The 22,252-nt window shown below is 34.1% G+C and overlaps 1 protein-coding gene across 1 annotated transcript in view; it reads right to left on the minus strand.

The window, feature by feature from the left end:
* Positions 1 to 22,252, minus strand: part of LOC145666471 (vascular endothelial growth factor receptor 1-like) — a 223,894-nt gene that overhangs the window by 55,401 nt on the left and 146,241 nt on the right. The window contains exons 14-16 of the mRNA XM_081733712.1: positions 18,924 to 19,054; positions 16,839 to 17,010; positions 15,422 to 15,531 (exon numbers count right to left, since the gene is read on the minus strand). Coding sequence (XP_081589838.1) covers positions 15,422 to 15,531; positions 16,839 to 17,010; positions 18,924 to 19,054 — 413 coding nt within the window. The remainder of the gene's footprint in view (positions 1 to 15,421; positions 15,532 to 16,838; positions 17,011 to 18,923; positions 19,055 to 22,252) is intronic.

The raw sequence follows: 22,252 nt of genomic DNA on the forward strand, positions 1-22,252 counted from the left end.
TGAATGAGTTGTTTGCAAAACTGCGCTACATTTTACAAGTTTATTTCGATAAAGCCGCAAATACTGCTCAGGCTCGTAAAGAAACGAGTTCTTGTTATAGGCAAGATACGTTATCAAAAGCAACAGTCGAAAGGTGGGTCAGTTGCTTTCATTCTAGCAATTTCGATGTTTAAGATGCTCTTCGCAGTTGGTTACAAATTACAGAAAAAGAGTATGACATTCTGGCAAAAGTCGAGGAAGATCGGCAGGTAAGCAGTCACGTCATCGCCAATGACCTAAACATCCATCGCCAAACAGTGTTTATAACCGCTACCAGGTTATAGAAGTATTTTTGTGGACGCCCTGTATATTTCGTAAAGACAGTGATCATTATTTTCGATTTATACTTTATTCTGCAACGCACATAAGTTCTTTCTTCGGTGGGAATTGCTTCTTTCCCACACAGTTGGACAAAGAAGTCTTTCATCATTTTTTCATATATATATTTAAAACATTGTTTTTGCTGAGAACATTTCAGTTAGTGACTAACCATTTCAGTGTTTTTCCCTGACTTATTATATGCACAGTGTATATTCTGCAGTTATTTGGAACTGAATTAAGTGCTTTCTTTAATCGCTTATGGAAACATTACAATAGATTAGAGAAATACGGGCTGACCAGATGTCCCAGTGGCCAAAGTGGCACCAGCCTCACAGTTTTTGCAGTTCGTTATCTGTACTTTCTCACGCCAGTGTTATCGCCGTGTCTAGTGTATTATGGGCAGTTGACTAAAATTAACATAAATTGTTTTCTATATTCTGTTTGTATGTGCATACAGGTGAGTTAACTGAGTGATTTTTGAAATGAACTGCCAACACTTTTAGTTGATCATTGCAACCCGTAGCTTGAGCTTGGATGCTCAGAGAGTTTGACTCCAGGTCTGGAAGCCGTAACCACGCATATCGCGTCGAGCTTCAAATGTGACTTTTTTGTTAAAAGGCACAAGCTATTTAGCCGGTGAAGGACGTTTTCTTACGGCTAGCCTCAACTAGTGAAGTCCCAGGTCCGCAGACCTTGTGCGTATATGTAAGTTATACACGCGCCCTCCTACATCAGCATTCTACTTTTTTTCTAATTTGCTGAAGACTCATCCTTACGCTGCAGAATTGTCGGCGCAGCAATTGGATTCATCGTGGGACGATCCAGACAACTTTTCCCCAGTGCTAATCCCCCAAGCGTGCCAATGGTGTGAGAGAAGCATTTGTAGTGATATCTGAATTATAATCATATATATATAAAGGGCTATATTGCCTGAAAAGGGCAAAGTGTGATTTCAGCGACGAAAATTATTATATATATTTAGTGTTCAGTCTTGTGTCCATTCCTCTTCGCTATTTTATTTTTTTATACAATAGTGTTCTAATAAATAAGTATAGTGTTATTTAATCCAGTGTGTTTTCGTTGTTTGTATGAGTGATGTTTGTGTGCGTTATGGTCTGGATGACCGTCTGATCGTCCGTGAGGTTTTCGAGACGAGACACCCGAACCTCTCGGCGCCTAATGCTCATCTCATTATTGAGACCGACGAGCGATTTGGAAACAGTTTGTAACCTTTTCTTGGAGAGGTCCTTCATCGTCCTGTCCAGGTAAGTTAAAGTATCAGGAAGATACTTATTGGTAGTACCACGAGCCACGGACAGCGACCAGATTACACTGGGCTGGTTACATGTTAACCCATATGGGAAAAACTGGATACCAAAAGAAACTCGACATTTAGGCGCTACATGATCTGACTTAAAAACATTTATTCTACCGAATTTCTATCTGTGAATTTCTACTGAAACATAACAAACTCAAGCCATTTCTAAAGCATTTGACCACGATTGATGAAAAATGAGTCTTGGTCAAGGAGGATGAAAACAAGAAGAAAAATAGAAATATCAAAGAATAAAATAGAATGGACTTACCAAGGGAAGAGTTGGGCTGGAAAAAACGTCTCGAGTACACCGGTTAAACATCAAATGGTGACGCAGTAAGCTGCAATTTGAAAGAGTCGTTTTGTGCACTTTTTTGTTCTTTGGTGAAAAGTTACCAGCCAGTGCTCTTATTTTCGTTGTCATGCCTAGGCTATAAGAATTTTGTAATTACCGCTTCCCATTCATCACTTAAGCATTCCTTGTCCAAATTTAGTTTTCTTTCTTTTCTTTTCTCTTTTTTTTTAAGAAATAAATAAATTTTCAAATACAAGTTTTTCTATTTCGTTTCTGGCTCCCAATAAAATTTTTGAATCTTCTACTTTATGTTGTGTTTCTTTTAGAAGTTTTGACTGGCCTGATATCAGGTTTTCCGCTTTTAAATCCCTATTATGCTCCTTGACACGGACCTTTAGATTTCCTTAGGTTTTGCCTATGTAACTCTTATGACAACTGCATTTCATTTCATAAACACCCGATTTTTCATTGTAATCCGTGTAATAACTCTTAAATTGGGTAATGTTCTTTTCTAAAGTTTTGAGGGTCTTAATGCTGTATGGAAATCGTATTATGTATAGATCTTATTCAAGGCAGTTGTTAATCTGAGAAAAACAAAGGTCCATGTCAAGGAGTATATTAGAGGTTGAAAAGCTGAAAGCCCGGTGTCAGGTCTATCGAAACATCTGCAAGAAACACAACACACGGTAGAAGATTCAAAAATTTTATTGGGGGTCAGAAATGAAGTAGAGAGACTCGTATTTGAAAATTTATTTATTCATTAAAAAACTAAATTTGGACAGGGGATTGTTAAGTGATGAATGGGAAGCGGTAATTACAATATTTTCACAGCATTGACATTACAACGAACATAATAGCACGAGTTGGTAATCTTTAACCAAAGAACAAAAGAGAGTACAAACTGACTCCGCCATATTGCACCTTATTTCATCACTATTTAACGTTTAACCAGTGTACTTGATAACGTGTTTTCCAGCATAGCTCTTCCCTTTAAGTCCGTTCCAGTTTATTCTTTGATGTGTTTTATTTTTCGTCTTCCTGTTTTTATTCTTCGTAACCAAGACTCCAGGGCAGAGTTGAAAGCTCGGAAGTACAGATAATATTCAGGAAGTACAGAAATCTGTAAGTACAATGATAGTCAAAATTTAGTTTGGATTAGGGAAACCTCAATAATCACTGGCATATTATTATATCAAGGTATAACTACGACAATGATAACAACAGTTTTTATTAACACTATAGTTTTAGCTTTATGTAAGTAAAATGAATTTACAGCAGAGCCATACAATCACAAGTTTGATTGTTTGAAGGCAGATAAGTCTAGTCTACAAATTTTAGCATTTATACAAACCAATAGTTTTAGTTGACTCTGCAATGTTTATGGAAGAATAAGGATAAACATGTATTCTGAAATGAAGATAGTGGCACTCCACGGAAAGAGAAGAAGTTCAATGGATTTTTTTTAATCAAAAGAAGAAAATGAGAGTTTACCAAATATGTAAAATCGAAATTTGACTTTTATTTAGAGTGGGGACGTAAGTAGTAGATTCTGCTTATACCAAAGTGTGCTCTGCGCTACAGGCGCAATATAGGATGGTATTCAGAGCAAGAAAGCTAATAAAGTAAATCTTACCTCTTCAATTTTACTAAACAGCATGCAATACTACAAGTGAACATATTTTGGACAAATTCAGATCGAGGAGGAAAACGCCAACACACACGTAAAATGACATTATATATTACATAAACAGACATAAAAAAGTATTATTAAACTTATATGAACTTAAAGTGTAACGTATTATCCAACATCATGTCAGTGTTTAAAGTGAATGACAATATGCACCTTCTTTCTACACAATAATACTAAATATACAGTTCCAAATTATTACGGAGTTTTAACTGAGACAATTTGGTCAGAGATCAAGAAACAATTTGGTTAATTAATGAATACCATATAAATTATGTGTGTCAATATCAAGTTATTTTTCGTTGTTTTATTAAAAGTACGTTATGCAAATTCTCCTACTTGTATTGATTTCTGAACAATTTTTTAAATTCCAGATATATGCTTTTATATTTTTCAATGGTATGAAAGGCCTGAAACAGGTGATAATCTCTGGTCTATTTCATTCCTAAATATCCCTGATCACATTCACAAAACTATCGCTTTCATATGCACCGTAGATGAGCAACAGTTCAGCGAAAGCACCTTTGTGCGTTTTTTTTTTTTTTTTTAATTCTTCATTGATTCGCAGATTGTTTTTATATTGTAATTCTGAATAAAACGAGATAAAATTGTATCGAAACTAAGAATCGTATAGGTGCCACGGTAAGCCAGTGGGAGAGCTCTCACCTCTGGTATGTGGAGTTTCTGGTTCGAATCCAGCACATGCCTAGTGAGCTTTATGGTGGACAAATACCGTGTGTGTGTAGATTTTCTTGGGGTTCTCTCGTTTCTTCCTACTTCCGTCATTCTGCCATTATGATTTATCTCTTCATCGTCATCTCTCTTAGGTTCGGTGCATAATCGTGGGGTGTTAGACTTCAAAAGAAAAATATTGTGTGATCCAGGAACGCAGATGCTACCTTTCCCCATGCGGATCTTCACTTGTAATTATTGTTTTAGTATGATGTCTTAATATCAGAGTCCTAATTATATTATTGAATCATTCCTTAATTTATTTAAAATACAAATTTCTTTGTCAAATCACTTTCATAATGACAAAGTGAAAAAGTTCTTTTTTTTTTCACAAATGTTAGCTTTTTGAGCTTCTGAACGTTAAGAAGAAGAAAAAGGTACTTGACTCCTGAAGTTGGTTTTCTGTCCTTCTTAGTATGAAACATATAATTTTCTCGGTAAGTAGCAAGACCCAAATGTTGAGGAAATTGTTATATTCTTTTCGAATTCTTGCTTTCATGCTTGGAATAAATCGAATTTAACCAGTAATGTAAAATACTATCATAGGAGCTATGAAGAGTGGCCCATGATAATATTAAACCTAACTGACTAAGAAAAATGACGAGTTTCCATCGTTAGTTAACATTTTTTGTACAAATCTTCCTCAGATTGAAATAGGAAGGTTATTTTTGAGTAATATCTGTTTTACAATAAAAGCAAAACAAGTAAAAATTGTTCAAAAAATCTAGCGTAGCAAACAACAATTTGTTAGATACTCTCCTTATAGGTCTGTGATGATAACCCGTTCTTCACGGGTTGTTTTCACTTCTTCATCAGTAACTACACGCTTATCGCTCAGGAAGTTTTCAGATGGCGGACGAGGTGTAGTCATTAGATAAAAAATCTGAACTGTATGGTGGATGATTGAATTTCTCCCAGCCAGAAGATTTGATCACATCTTGAGTTTGACCTGCTGCATGTGGCTTTGCATTGTCATGAAGCATTACGAGACCGGCTGACAGCATTCCACATCAATTGCTCTGGACCACTCGACGAAATTTTTTTAGGGTTTCACAGCATGAAGCGGTGTTAATTATTCCTAGCGGGTAAAAGCAGGGGCGGATCCAGGACCGACTTCTGGGGGGGGCGGTGGGTTGTCATACTGCTACTTTTAAGGGCTCTAAACTTTGGGGTGGGTTTTATTTATATACATAAAATAATAAAGTTTCCTCTTCTGGGGGGGCGATCGCCCCGATCGCCCCCCTCTGGATCCGCCCCTGGGTAAAAGTCCACTAACAAGACAGAATACCTATTCCGAAACACAGTTACTGACTTTGTGCTTTGAAATCATCTATTTTCCTTCCACTTTTACCATTGATTAGTGTATTTCCACTCTATTAGTTGTTCTTTCAACCATGAATTCAAGTGGGACACTCTTATCTAATCTCCTGTGACGATTTGATATGATTCATTATCTTCCTTGCTATAGCGAGTCAAAAATGTAACGCATTTGCAATTCTTTTCTTTTCCTGACTCCACTCAACAGTTAAGAAGAATATTCCTAATACTATTTCCTGAAATGCAATTTCTTAGATATGATTTTAAACTGGTTTTGAAATTTGTAGGAACCCTGATGATAACTTGAAATTCTGAAACTCCCGTTTTCATGAATTTTGGTTTCAACAACCGTCACCAAATCCTTAGTAATTAACTAGCCGACCTGAACGTGATTCGTCATGGACAATTTCCAGACATTCCTTGAACACTGACCCACTTTATCTTCACTCGTTGCATTGTCCCCATACATCTCACCTTCTGGCGATGAATCTTTGCAGCTGTCATTTTTAATGCTGTTAGGATTGTTTTAAGTTACCCTAACACTATGAACCGTACAGACTGACGTCGTGAATGCAAATGGCGTCCGATTGTATGTAAAGCATGCCAGGATGCTGTGCAAGAACTTATTCTTAAGAGCAAACACAATTTTAAGCCGTATTCCCAAACGATACTTACGTTAAAAAAAAAAAAAAAAAAAGATTTGTACATTATGTATCAATCTTTTAAGATTTTATTTCATAAACTTTAATATAAAATATGCTGTAATAACACAATCTAAGTAATATGTTGTAATAACAATCTAAGTACGATTTGCAATTCATTCAAAAGATCCAATAAAACAATTTGTACATAAATGTTGAAAAAAGAAAATCTTTTGTGTATTCAAGAGAACTAAATAATAAGTACTTATTACACCCCTACACTCGTACAAGTAAAAACTATTACAAAGATTACGGCAAGAAAAATATACAAAACTTAATAAATATCCAATATAAGGTCGTTAAAAGTAAACTAATAAGATTGTTGAAGCATTATGGCTGCTCAAGGACGCAGCGTGAAAGTAATAATATAATTTCACCGTTTCTTTTATAACATTTACAACTTCAAAAAAATACACAAATTTGAAAATTTGCGTAGACCTTGAAGAATATCTGATATGAACCATTCCTTATATTTATACTCAAATGGTTGGTAAATATTTTATGCGTAAATCCTATTTTAAATACGTTACTTATAATAGTGAATAGGCTAAATGGAAGTTTCAGGTTTCACTGTCGTGAGTACTAACGCATTAAAATTTGCGTCATTAGATCGTTTAGACAAAGAACGTTTGATGCCAAGAGCATTGTCCATTAATTGTTTATATTTGATTTTGTTATTAGAGTAAGTCAACTCTTCCTCCGAATTTTACGAAATAATGGAATTCTTCGAAGTTTGTTTGACTCACGATGTATATGCGTTGGTCAATAAGTAATGAACAATCATTAAGAACTTTTTAAAATTGATAATTCATAATAATGATACTTGGAATGTATGAACTCAGAGCTATTGGCTTATTCAATGTATCCACCATTCTTCACTACACATTTGGTTCTGCAACTCTCAAAGGCACCTTGGTAAAAAATCTGCATCTTCCTTTCGAAACAACATTTTAACCTCTTGAAGTACGTAACTTGTCATTGTTTTCAAATGTTCTAACATTCTTCAATCTTTCAATCAGGTGTTCATCTGAGAGAGCCAGGTCGGGACTATAAGCTGAGTGAGGCATCAAAGTTCACCTTCATGTTGCAATTTGTGCCTGCGTCTTGTGCATGTTGTACTGTCTTGCGTTATCCTGATGAAATTTCATTGGAGCGTCTTTTAGGGTGTCTTTTTTAATGAAATTGCTCTTTTTAACTTTTTTAGCTATACTTGCTGATGGAAGCAGTATTTTCCCTTGTTGATAGCAGCATTTCTGTTTCAAGAATGTCCAGAAAGGTGATCCCATCTTGGTCCCGAAGGATTGTTTTTAATATGTACATTGCATTGATGCTTTGAAGAAGGTCATAATGATAAACTCAAGTCTTATCACACGATGGAAATTCCAGACATTGCGACAGCATTTCGACGAGAAATGGTTCTCGTTAGCGCTTTAATAAAGTAGACGGTGTTCAACGCCTCCCTCATCGCTGGTAACGCACCGTTGATGAACTTAGAGACTACTTCGAAGGTCATTAAACATTCAGAATAACTTGCGAGACTTGTACTGTGTACAATTGTAAAGTCTGTGTAAGTAGTTTTGTGTAACTATTGCTCTTACGATCAGTGCCGGATTTTCGTATAAGCTAAACAAAGTATAGCTTAGGGTCTCACTCACTTGCGGGCTTCAAAAAACTTACACAAAATAGTGAATGTACATTCTCAAACTATAGGATAAAAAACAAGTTACAAAATGTACATACATCAACAGCATTTTGTGTTGTGTAGGCTCCTATGATGTAAGTTTAGCCTTCTCCCAAAAAATATCCCGACTTTGCTTATTTTCGAACATAGGTGGAAGTCCTACGTTCTTCATGAACTGGTTGCATGACAACATAACATGCAGCTGCACACTAGTACAGACTAAGGGCGTACCCAAGCGGGGGTGGGGGATTCTACCGGGTCGAGACTCCCGAAAACTTCCGAACTCAACATACATTTGTGCACTTTCTCAATAAAACTATACTTGTTTAACGAGGAAATGACTGATATACCATGAAACTCTGATCTTACACTCTTCCTCTTACAAAAACAATCTAATTCTATCATTTTTCTTCTGAAAATATAGGTGGAAGTATTTTACAATTACTTATCGTCTTTACGAGTGCAAAATAATACCCGTTCAATACTGCTTAGACGTAGTGGCTTGTAGTGTTGGACTCCTCCTCCCAAAGTTTGGACTCCTTCCAACAAAAATTTCTGGCTGTGCGCCTGGTGCATACAAATTGTAATTGACAAAGGATAACTTGACATATAAAGGGCCTCATTACCTTCAATAACTTAGGGCCTCGTCAAATCTAAATCCGGCTCCGCTTACAATTATGAACCAATGTTGTCCGGTTTTCTGTGTTTTGTTTGTTACCCAAGAGGGCTCCCTTCATCCAACCTTCCTCTGGTAAGGTCACTTAATGGCCCATGACAAGCTTTCCAACGCGTATCTTCGATCTGTCCTGTTATGCCCCATTCGAAAAAAAAAGTCTCATGACCTATGACTTAACCTCGTATAAAAGTTTGCTTTTAGACCCACTATCTACTTCTGGAATGTACCAAAACAAGACGATTTGTGAGTGTAATCACAGTTATGTAGGATGACAAAGTGCAATATGCACACTGGAACATGTGCTTGACTCCAAGGTATTATTACCAGCTTGAAACCTTTCATAATATTTACAAATCAACGTTTACAATAATAAAGTTTTCGTAGCTTGCAGGTTTGAACGATATACTATCTTTACAAATGAGTTTGTAAAGATAGTAAATCGTTCGAACCTGCAAGCCACGAAAACTTTATTATTATTATTATTATTATTATTATTATTATTATTATTATTATTATTATTATTATTATTATTACTATTAAAATAATCACAAGTACTGATATAAGTACTTTATATGTAAGTTGCATTTATTAACCGACCAAGTTATTCGGTGGTTTCTGGGATACAATCACAGCTTCAATGAAGGTTGCGATATATGTATTTATATTACTTTGTAGAAAGCAGTTAAATATTGTCATTCACTTTAAATACCGACATGATGTCGGCCAAGGACTATAAGAAGAAGTTAATAAATTTTAGATATTATAACGTTTCTTAAACACTTCCTCCTTTATTTCCCTGTATACAACTACTAAAAGAACTACACTTTTTTTCCCGAAGGAGGACAACATATTGACTTGCAATGTTGCACCTCGTTTCTGGAAAGTTGAACAGGTAACAATTAACTTTTTTTTGTTGTGATTGTTTTAGTTCAGTGAAGCCCAATATATGTAATATTATTCTTTATTGAAAGGCTAGTCAACGAAATCAATCATTTTTGTGGCCGTCATTGATGATCTGAAATATGTCGTCAAGGATAGAATGAAGTCTCTCCTCTCCTCATAGCAACCGTACAGCTAATAATATATGTAATACTATACGCAGTAAATACAAGAGTACATTTACAAATTAACTTGAAATAGTTTACAAAATATTTCTTACTCAACTTTCTAATATTTTCATTATATACGATCATGAAACATATTTAAACATGAATAAAGAAATTCTCTACTTTACAAAGTCAAACAACTGATCAATAAAGTAGTCAAAAGGGTGTTTTTGAGTTTCCCAAATTTCCTCTTACTAAATATGATTTAATTTCAATACTTTCTAGCATTTAGAAATCACACAGTATAAGACGATCTTACATTTCTGAAACTTACACGAGTGCTTTTAATATACAGAGTTTCAAAAAAACACCGACAACGTTTGTGAGGTGATTCCTGACACCAAGATAAGACAAAAAGTATAGACCAATCTGGGTGCACAAATGCTTCCTTTCGGAGTTATAGGCTGCCGAAAACATGAAAAAATGAACTTTAAAGGTCCATAGCTCCAAAACTATGGGACCAGTCTTAGTCGGGCCTTTACTTAGGAATTAATATGTGCGCTATCCAAAAATACATGTTTCAGAATCCTAAGGCACTCGCGCAACAATTTTTATAGAGGCAGTTTGACTACGGGCATATAATTTGAAGTACTCACCAACTACCTCTATAAAAATTGTTGCGGAAGTACCGCAGGATTCTGAAACATGAATATTTGGATAAGGCACATACTAGTTCCTAAATAAAGTGTTGACCCGACTACTGTACGCCTCATAGCATTGGAGGTATGAATTTTTGAACTTCATAGTTTCATGTTTTCGACAGCCTATAACTCCGAAAGAAATCATTTGTGTATCTACTATCCATTTCATAAAAATAGGCCCCTGACTTGGCGGTGCTGCCGTGACGTCCAGTCAAAACTTATATTACATTGTCGTACCTCGTTGGAACTGTTGGAATGTTGTCTTTTCAATACTTAAGATATACAAATTTTCTTTGTACTGTGTAGTGAGAAAAAAATAGAAATTAATGAAAACGTGCGTATTTTTTCGTACTTTTTTGGTAAATCAATGTTTATAGGACTATATCTCGGAAAGGAGATAACATGAAATAATTTCCTGTGCACGATATGTAGATGCATATATTACCTGTAAGTTCTGAAAATTTCATTACTCAACACGTAGTAATTTTCTTGTTATTCAGTAAAAAGTGAGACATCATTATCTCTGAATCGCTGCGGTGTATTTACAATCTGAAAAAACTTTTAGAAAGATCTTAAAGTAGCTTTTTCAACCAAACTGTTTTGACTTGTTTTAAAAGATAAACAATCACAAATATGACATTATGATTTTCTCAGCTTTGCGCCCTTTCCTATCGCAGTTTATACGGAGTACTACGTTGCCACATTTTCCTAGCGCTATACACTCTCGGCCGGACGGGTATTTAAACTTGTCATGCACACTGTCCGGCACTTTTTAGATATTTTTAAAATTTTGTCTCCACAGATTTTGAACCAATATCTTAAAAATTAACAGGATATACAGTAAATGTGCCAAGTGTTCAAAATTAGAAAAACAAACTCTTATTTTGTTTGGATTTGCATGTGATAGTCCTCGAAAATTTGTTGCTTTTTGTCAGTTTTTCACTTACTGCACGCAGTACAAAATACACTTGCACAGAAACAAATACAAGCACAAACTTTATTATACGACACAATCTTAGTTGATATGTAATATTGAGTTTACACTTCACAGAAAATCTGTCTTCAGATCTAGGAGTCCCAGTACGTCTCTTTAGTGTTGTACATTTCGAAGCACTTTCCCACGCAAAGTCCAACTTTATATCTCAGGCAATAAACCAGGGATGCAAATAAGCAACAAAAGTTTACTCGCCCAAGAAAAAAGTTACTAGCCCACATCACATAATAAAAATAGTTTACTTAACTTCCATATGATATTAAATACTCGCCCGCACCGATGAACCACACGCCCCGGGCGAGTGGTTATTTGCATTCCTGCAATAAATGCTAATATTTATTAAAAACTTCCTTTCACCTTGAGGATGCTACGTACTTGTAGTTTGGATTCCACGTTTATCAGTAGGTCCACGTCTCATATAGTCTCACTGCTGAACAGGACGTTCAATTCAAAATCAACTCAATTTTTTTCTTTTTTTTAACTGCGGAATACTCTGTAGATAGCCCAGCATTTTGATCAGTTCCCGGGACACCACTAAACAGGGGTTTTGCGTTTACTTGAATTTTATCGCTCCAAGCTACATCAAAATCTGTCTTTGAATAGGAACGACACGTTTTTTTTTCTCTCTTTCCTGGCGCAGCCTCAGGTTCACTTGAAACCGAGTTACTACCTTGTTCACTCCCGGATACGCCACTGAGCACAGAATAATCAATGTCATTACTATTCATTACTAACTCATAACCGTCTGAGTCGGAGTCATTCATCAGTTCTGCAAATTCATTATCGCTAAAAGTTTTGCCTCTTCTTTTTGTAATACCGCCGCTCGTAAAGGAATATCCATATATATATATATATATATATATATATATATATATATATATATATATATATATATATATATATGCGTGTGTAAGTTTTTGACGCCTACGAACCGAAGGAAAGTGTTTCAGACGTAATCAGTGCGACGTGATTAGACGCAAATATAGCCCTCGTCAGCTACTCATTCCATTGTTTTCTTTCGTTGAAAGAAAACAAAGGACCCATTCTGTGTTACTGTACATTCGGCAGGGGAATTGATCGCAGAACTTCGGTGAACACGTGACTGCCAAGGCTACATTTCTTTTTAACCTTTAACATGTTCCTAAGCTGGAAAGAGTATACTGATAGATCTTGAGGTAGAAATGGAGCCATTGTTAATAAGTGTTCAGGAAGATAGCAGGAGCAGCGATGAGTCAACAAACCCATTACGAAAGTGAATGAAGTAATTAGATTAAGAGATGAGTTTTTGGGTGTTTTACTTCAACGTTTTGTTTTGATTACATTGAGATGTGTAATGCATTATTATTATTTTTATGATGTTGTGAAAGATTATAATAAATACTTTTTCCTATTACATTCTTTATGAAGTAGGCTTCGCGCTACAGGCTTCCTGAACGCGACAACACTGTACGACAGCGGTGCCGCACTTCCACTTACTGTATGCTGTATCTTCATATAAGCGCGGGGAATTTAAAGGTTGGGCTGCAACGTGGCTCACCGCTTAACGCAGAGAATATGTTGAAGTAAAATTAAAAAAAAAAAAAAAAAAAATACTCTACCAACTAAACCTTTTTTGTTAATAGATTCAAATATTTGGAACACTAGACTTCCGAATTTTCGAACAGTGTTTTGTACGTTTCTCTACCTACCATGGTGGGGGGCGCAGTGGCTCAGTGGTAGAGCGTTCACCTCTGGTGCTTGGGGTCCCGGGTTCGATCCCAGCCCCCGCCAAGTGAACTTTGTGGTGGACAAACACCGTGCTCGTGGGTTTCCTCGGGGTTCTCCCGTTTCCTCCCACTTTCTTCATTCCACCATTTCACTCATCTCTCATCATCACCGTCTCCTTTAGCCTAACCGGCATAACCGTGGGACGTAAAACTTAAAGATTTCATTTCTACCTACCATGGTAAAGGAGATCAGAGCGTCGTACATTTGTTTTAATTACACAAAAAGTATCAAGTGATGAAAATTGAATTTTTCACAACTTAGTGCATCTTAGTGCAGTTAATGGATGCATCTATATATTGTACACAGGAAATTATTTCACGTGATCTCTTTTCTGATATATAGTCCTATAAACATTGATCTACCAAAAAAGTACGAAAAAATACGCACTTTTTCATTAATTTTTATTTTTTTCTCACTACATAGTACAAAGAAAATTTTTATGTCTTAAGTATTGAAAAGACAACATTCCAGCAGTTCCAACGAGGCACGACAATGCAATATAAGTTTTGACTGAACGTCATGGCAGCACCACGAAGTCAGGGGCCTATCTTTATGAAATGGATAGTAGGTTGGTCTATACTTTTTGTCTTGTCTTGGTGTCAGGAATCACCTCCCAAACGTTGTCGGTGTTGTTTTGAAACACTCTGTATTTTATGCTTTGGTCACTTTTGTTTTATTAATACACAAAGCGTTTTTACAATAGAGAAAGTAATTAAAATGTAGATGTTATTGTGCTCAGAAAGTAACAATATTTTCAGTGTAAGTATCCCCATAATTCGAAAGTTTATGATCAGAAGGAAACGTATTCATTGGACTGGAGGGTTAGGCAAAATCATTTAGTTTCTTATGTACGAATTTTGATTACTTATTTTTTTCTAGTTCCATTTGGTTTGGGTGTCGTCTATCCTAATCATAAAGAGAGCCACAATAATAAAAGTCTTTAATTTTTTCTCTTTGTTTACGAGATGAAATATTTTGTTTGTTTCTTGCATGTGGAATATTTTGTGACAATGATAAGTATGACTATTTTTGTTACCTCTTAATAAGGTAATGACAGTTAGTATGAAAATGTTACCTTCGAAAAGGTACTAAAAATCAGTCTTCAAAAAGGTGCTTTCAACTTAGTTACGTCATCTGCTTGCTTATATTATTATTATTATTATTATTATTATTATTATTATTATTATTATTATTATTATTATTATTATTATTATTATTATTATTATTATTATTATTATTATTATATCAAATGAATATCAATTAGGATTTATGTTCAATAAAAGAATTCATTTTTAAAAATAGTTCTACACTAGAAGTAAATTATTCAGTTTTCAGAATTGTACTTGAATATATGTGTATAAGTTTTGAAACTACCAATAGCGGGTAAGCTTTTGCTATGGTGTTATAGGACGAAAGTGTAGCTTCCTTTGAAATGAAAAGGAAATTTTCAAACTTATGCAAAATATTAAGATATACGAATACCGACACTTCGTTAACTAAGTAAATATTTTAACAATCAACTTAATTTAAAACTCTTTTGTATTCAGAGCTACTTGAAATTCTACATGAGAATTTTAAAATGAGTAAACAAAAATAAATATTGGATATGTTTGTAGCGATATTTTAATTTTCCTTTTAATTCTTGCCCCTGATAATGGAGAGTGATTGGTCCTGAATCTTCGTAAAATTAGAACTTTCATTTTGAATTTTGAATTAGATATTTTACAATTGGATTACAAGTTAGTAATTACAGTATAAACATGACAAAGACGATACAATCTGTAGCTTTATAAATTAGGATTTAACTCATTTTTAAACGTAGATAACTTAATTATTCAAGTTTCATTTATAACAATTATTTTATTATTCGATTCTTAGTTTTTCTGCAGAAGTCTGTCACTTAAGAATTTAACATTGAACAGTTCTTTTGATGGAAGTTCCTGTACTCTTTTGTTTTTTAAACTAAAGTTCCAATCTTTCATATAGAGCTGATGATTTAATGTAATTACTCAAAACCATTGTTCACAATATGGGTAATCTGTAACCCTTACTATTTTTGTTTTCATACCATGCATAATAATAAAGCGTAACTACTACACTTACTAGTAAAGCAAGCTGATTCAATAAATTGACAATAAATGTAATTTACCTTTGCTAATGCAACACGTCTGTGTTGATAGATGACAATAGTAATTAAAACTATACATATAATTATAGTTGGTGTCACAATGACTATCGTCCTCGTCGGAAGACTAGATTCTGTAAAGGAAAATAAGTAAATTGATTTGCGATCAAAAAATATATTAGATTCACCTAGCTGGAAAACAATAACTTAAAATTTAACAAATTAATATTAAAAATTAAGACCGTGGAAAATGATTGATTATAATTAAAACTTAACAGTAGAAGAAAAGTGATAGCAATATTACAATTAACTTCAATATTAATCAAATAAAATTAAGAATTGCAATTTTTGCTACTGTCAAATGAGAATTGTCTAGAATTGTGAAAGTTACACGACCCTGGAACTCACTAAAGGAATAATTAACACTTCTGACCAGAGTATATACACTTATTTATTAAAACTAAAGTAGTGTAACGGCTTCAATAACTTAACGTTATCTTCATCAGACACTAACTGAAAGAGATATCTTCAGAGGATAGAAATATATATCTTAAAAGTGAAAGTATTAAGATTCATTGTGTGTATGGGAAGACACCTGAGCCAACCACAGTTCAGCAGATCATCAGCTACAGTGAATGATGTTAACAAAGATCAAATTGATCAGGAACGGCACATGTATGACCACACGACAACTTTTGAAACGTGGGTTATACTATTTGTCACTGGCCAAGCTGCAACGCGCCGTAAAGACAGAGACCGGAGCTCAAAATAAAGTCATCAGAATGCACCAAGATAATGCGAGGCACCACTCTGCCAATCACACACAGCAGGAAATCAGAAAAATAGAATAGGTAGTGGTCACTGAGCCCCCCCTATAGTCCAGACCTGGCCCTGTACAATTTATTTCTGTTTAGTCGTCTGAAGACCCATCTTCGTAGTAGGCAGTTTGTCAGTTACCAAGAACTCATTGTGCGTGTGAAGAATTGTGTAATAATTTTTCTTTTTTTTCTTTCTTTTCTTTCTTTTTTCTTTCTTTTTTTTTCAAAGTGCATTTACGGCATAGAAAGAACGGTGGACTACGTGTGTCACAAGTAGCAGTAGCACTTCCAGTGACATAAACGAACAAGTACATGAACACAAAATTTGTTGGTCTTAGTGCTACTGTTAAAAAAGTTATGGTAAATCGTGCAACACTTTTTGAATGGCCTTTGCATATATCAGTGAGGCCTCACAGTAATCCTACCTAGGTAGGTATATAGACATGAATTAATTCCTCCATTCATACAAAATTAATTATCAACAAAGGGATATGAATTTAGAAACTACTTTCCAATATTCGGCGCTTCTTGCCTGTTTTGTCTCAAATGTGCATTAGTTCATCTTGTAAAGAAAAGTAAAGAAAGAATATTATTCCTAAGTGTCAGTTTGTATTAGAATTTACCTCGGTTAACTCGGAGAGAGAAACTTCGTTTGATGCTTCCCAACCGATTCCAAACTACACACTCATAGTCACCTTCATCTTCATAGAAAACTTTCTTTAGAAGCAGAGTTTGATTTTTATCTATAAACGAAATTCCAGATTTGTTCACTGAAATCGTGTATATAGAATTATCCTGAAATCAAGGAATCATTAACAGTTAAGTGCCTTATTTGTCCCACTTCTGATTAGCTAAAAAAATAAATTAATAAATAAATACTGCACATAAGTATATATTACATTTCGGAAATCTTACTGATCTATGCATTTAAAACAAAAAATCAATTTGAAATAATGAAAATTTTCAAAGAGACTTACGAGAAATTGATAGAGTTTTCGAACATAAGGTAGTGTTGTTTTCTTTTTTTACACCAATTCTGTAATTTTATTGCATACAAAAACTTAAAATCAAATTGTCCTACATTTTTTGAAATTCGGACAGACGATTATCACTTAAAGTGATTTACAGGCAGCAATCTACCACTACCTAACGAATTATCAAGTACATTCGGTAAACATATGGTACACATAACCAAAGTGGACTCATAAAAGTAACTACAAACTGATAAGCTTAGGTATTTCAACACCTTTTTCTTTTTTGTCCGTTGTTTACGTATAAAATTTTGAACAACTATGAATATTAGAATGCGCAAGTTATATGCATAGCAATATCAAATTGAAATACGTAGTATTTCTTACATAGCACATAATGTTCCATGGCAAAGAAATTTTCCTGCATCTTGTAAATTTCGATGGGTGTTGGCGAGACTCAAGTAAAACGAACGTAAAATCTAGCGATGACTTTCATGAGTTATTTTTTAATATCAAATCCGCCAGCAAGAAAAAAAGAAGAAGAAGAAGAGAAAATGATAACAAGTTAAAAATATTTCTCTGATAACAGACGATTCTGTCAATTGAAATGAGTTCATACCGTGGAGATTATGCTTAAAGAATACACTAAATTATGATAAGTGTAAACCAGAACGGAACTATAAAATATCAAAACTGGCGAGACAAATCATGACCCCGTACGCTAATACCCAATTATTGATAATAAACCATGAAAATAAAATTTCAAACTGAAAATGAACTTAAGTGAAAGATGAACTTTGTAAATAAATAGGGCCATCAGTCAGGCATCACTATTTCTATCACTTGTCACCTCATCACCTTCCTACACAATCAGGAACTACAGCAGCAGTTCTCCGAAGGAAGATGAGACTGGAGGTGGTCTTCACCTTGTAAGTTGGCTTCCAAAGTTCTATCTTTCCCACTCGGTATTCGTACGAGCTGTGGATAGGGTAGCAAAATCGGTATCCCGTGAGGAGATACTTCGCACTACTATACTACTTGTTAAATCTTTATAAAATAGAAATCTGTAATTGTTAATAAAGCTTTCTGTTTAAGCTGAATCGAAAGGTCTAATCTTATAATTCAATAGCAGACCTTCTTTGCTTTGTTCTTTCCTCAAACTTAAGCTTTAAAACTCTAAAACATTTAAAAGATTAAAACATTAATAATATATGTTATTTTCTGCACATTTCAAGAAACATCTTTTATATTTTCTTTCAATCAAATGAGAATTATTACAATTTACTCCACTTATAAAGAGGTAATACAATCTTTCTGGACGTGACTTACACCTCAGATTCTTTCCACAAACTTTTGTGAAATACTTAGTAAAGTTCAGTGCATTGTCATACAAACGTAGGCTATTATGATAACGGGCAGAAAAAAAAGTAAATAGGTAGTACTGCTTAAAATACTTTCGTATACTTTATTAGCCTACGTAGTTTGGTTCAATTCCCGGTAAGTGCACAGAAAACGGTGATTAGACATTGTATAGCATTAGAAAGCTAAGTAAACTAGAGTTAGTGAACTATGAAGTTAGATATAGTGGCGTTGGGATCCGATATGCTGACATCTAACCTTAATATATATCATCTGGAGGGTATCGTTTGTAGGCTTAAAAGCAAGGAAGTTTAAAACTTTTTACAAGTAATTATCTAATATACGATTTCGTCCAAAAATGAAGCCAAATTTTCTTACCTTGTACCAATCAATTTTTGGTTCTGGTGCTCCATAACATGTACATTTTAACATAATAAAATTATCTCCAATATCCACATTTAGCTCTTTTGAACTTGAATCTGATAAATTAAATACCGGTCTTTGAGGTTCTGGAAAATAAGCAATAATGTAGCATTTATTTCTTGTGGGTTTCGAGACAGAGTTTAAAATTACCTCAACTTACATTCAAATATGAAACAAGTTTATAACTTGTTTGAACACTTAAAAGTAATTCTCGTATTCAGTAAAATAGTTAGCGTGCTGCTAAAGAAATGTAGTGGTATCGGGAATGATTTATGAACACAAAGAGATTGTTGTATGTAAAAGATCATCTCTAAATAATTTTAAGAAAGTTAGTTTATTATCTCAACTACGTTAGATGACAAGTTTTCTCTCTTCCATTAAGAACTAAAGAGAGATAAATAAAAGATAAAGAGATAGTTAGGTTGTAAAGTAATAGTTGGGATAACGGCTCCTCAGAACCCGCATTGTTTGGCTCCACGAACTTTATGGCCCCCTTTAATTTATTAAACTAGGTTCTATAGGGCTTGTTTTAAAGTTTTGCGTAGGGAGTCGGTTCACCGCCACTGTTTCATAGTTATATTATCAGGTAGCATGTTATGTTCTTCAGAATTTTGCAAAGAATAGGTACCATCCATGCTGGAATGTACGTCAACGTAAATTGAATATTTTACTTTTTAATAGGTAAACATTGTTGTCTTAATTTCTATAAATAAAGCTGTATTTTCCAAGATTTACCACGCATCATGATAATGTGCTGTTTCCCAAGCTTCAGTTATGAATGAATATGTTTATCGATATTAATCTATTGTATAAGCAAAAGAAAAAAAAACTATTGGTTGAATGATTTTGAATTAAGAGGAAGACACTTAAAATAATTTTCATTTAATTTGGAAAAATCTGTTTTAGGCTTCGAGAAAGCTAAATATCGACTTTAAAAAGATGTTTGCAGAAAAATTTCGAGCTCGTGTTATAGTAACTTAAAATGTAATGATTTGAATGAAAGTAGGGAATAACAAAGCCATTGTCATGTACGAAAAAAAAAAAAAAAGCGATTTATCCAAATACTGACTTTGAGAAAACTACGTAATAAGGTCTATACAGACAATATTTTGGAAGGTACTTTTTACTTTTATAAGATGTAGATAGGGCGTGGGAGACCCGGGTTTGATTCTCGGCGGGAGCTCATGTTGTTCGGATTCCACGTTAATAAGTAGCTCCCATCTCATATAGCCTCGGTGCTAAAAGGGACGTTAAACTCAAAAAATCAATCAATCAAGATATAGACAGCTCTAACAGTTTCGATGAAGTTTTGTGAAAACGATATTTGGTCTAATAAAAAGATTTAACCAAGTTTGAACTTTAAAAAAATAATCTAAAGAGACTGTAGAAATATTTTCTTTAGGATGCCTGAATATTAACTTGAAACTGTCTCTGCAGAAACAATGTTTTAACAGATACATTAACTCAAACTTTAAAATTGTCCAGATAATGCCAATGAACTTTAATCAAATTCCGCTTCCGAGTATGTCAAAGTGATTTAACTTGACCTCGACTCTGAAAAAAGAAAAAAAAAACCTTTTTTTTTTTTAATTTAGTGGCGTTTGCAGAAAATAATCAGAAGCACTTCAATTATTTCTCAAACTGGCTAGAACGATTTTAGTGACATTCCGTGGAAACAAGGTTTCGGGAATGAGAAAGTTGTTTGCCTAGATATCGACTTGGGTAAACTAGTTAGAGGCATCTGCACAAAGAATATTTGCGGGTACAACTTGATTTCATCTTCAAAACAGCTTTAATGATTTTCAAGATCTTTAGGGAAATTGTGCTTTTTCGGTACAAGAAAGAAATTTAGACAGATTTAGACTACAAAAACTCATCTAGTGAGCTGTGCAGAAATAATATTTTTAATGGCATCTAAATATTAACTTAAAACCATCTCTATGATTTTTATGACTTTAATGAAAATTCATTTTTCCATATAAGAAAAATGTTATCCTAGGATTGAACTTTGGTAAATTTAACTAACAGAAACAAAGAAGGAGACAATTATGACTTGTAAACGTAATAATTTCTGAAATTTGAAGAAAAACCGTTTTTGGTACGAGGAAACGATTTACCTAGATTTTCCCTTCGCGAAAAACTGTTTAGTGGAGTCTGCAGAAGCGATTTTTTTGGGGATGCCTAAATTTTAACTTGGAAAAATCTCGATCAACTTTCATACAGTTGATTAAAAAATAATAATAATAAAAACTGTTCATATGACAAAATGGTTGAAAAAGCACATTTATGCGGTCTGTAAATTTTATTAAAAGAATCCCTTATTATTATTTAGAAATGGCTCTAATCATTTTCAGGAAATTTGGTAAGGTCACAAATTTAAATATAAAAAAGATTAGCTAAGTTTGGACTCTGTAAAATTCATTTACAAGCGTCTACAGAAAACTCATTTACGAGGATCTTGCATCTAATACGAGGAGTTCGTGATAGATTGAAAGTTCTAACTCAGAAACCAGTTTAATGATTTCGTTAAAATTTGTGAAAATGTATTTGAAGTTGCAAGGAAGTGACTAATTAGGACACATTTATAGGTGTTTGTGCTACAACTCATTTCGGAGATGTCTAAAGTTTATCTTCGAAACAATTTAAACATTGCAAACAGGTCTTCTCGGTTAGCAGCCACGTAAATACTGTTGTATTTTGCAACGTTTCGATTGCTGACATTGCCCTCATCTTCAGGCAAATATGATGGGGCAATAGAGTGTTTGGAATATATGATTCATGTGTGTGTGTGATTGGTCTCGTCTGATTGGAGGTTGGAATGGCGTCTTCTGATTGGTGCTTGAAATGAAGGGATATGATTGGTGTCCAAGTTTGACTCAATTGGAATCCTGTGTCTTTGTTAAGGTTCATTTTTCTAGCGTGAATGTAACAACATAAACTTATTTTTATATATACAAAATTTGTTTTGAAAAATGTCTTTGGAGACAGATTTAGCAAGATATTGACTGTCATAGATTATTCAGGGGCGTTTATATTAAATATTATTTCTGAGTAAATGATGGTTTGTTGAAACATAATAAATGTACTACTTTGGCCCATAACATGCGAGAAGGCTATTAATTTAGATCTCAACTTTGAGAAAAGTCGCAGCTTTGGATAAACTGTGAAGATTATAATTTTATAATAGTGTGAATTTAAAATATTCGGTACTAAAAATGTTGATGTAAGTAAATTAGGCGATATAATTTATATCGATTAATATAAACTGAATTATTGTATGGATC

Source organism: Thermobia domestica, chromosome 12 (assembly GCF_964235325.1).
Source record: "Thermobia domestica chromosome 12, izTheDome1.hap1.1, whole genome shotgun sequence".
Taxonomy (NCBI): Eukaryota; Metazoa; Arthropoda; class Insecta; order Zygentoma; family Lepismatidae; genus Thermobia; species Thermobia domestica.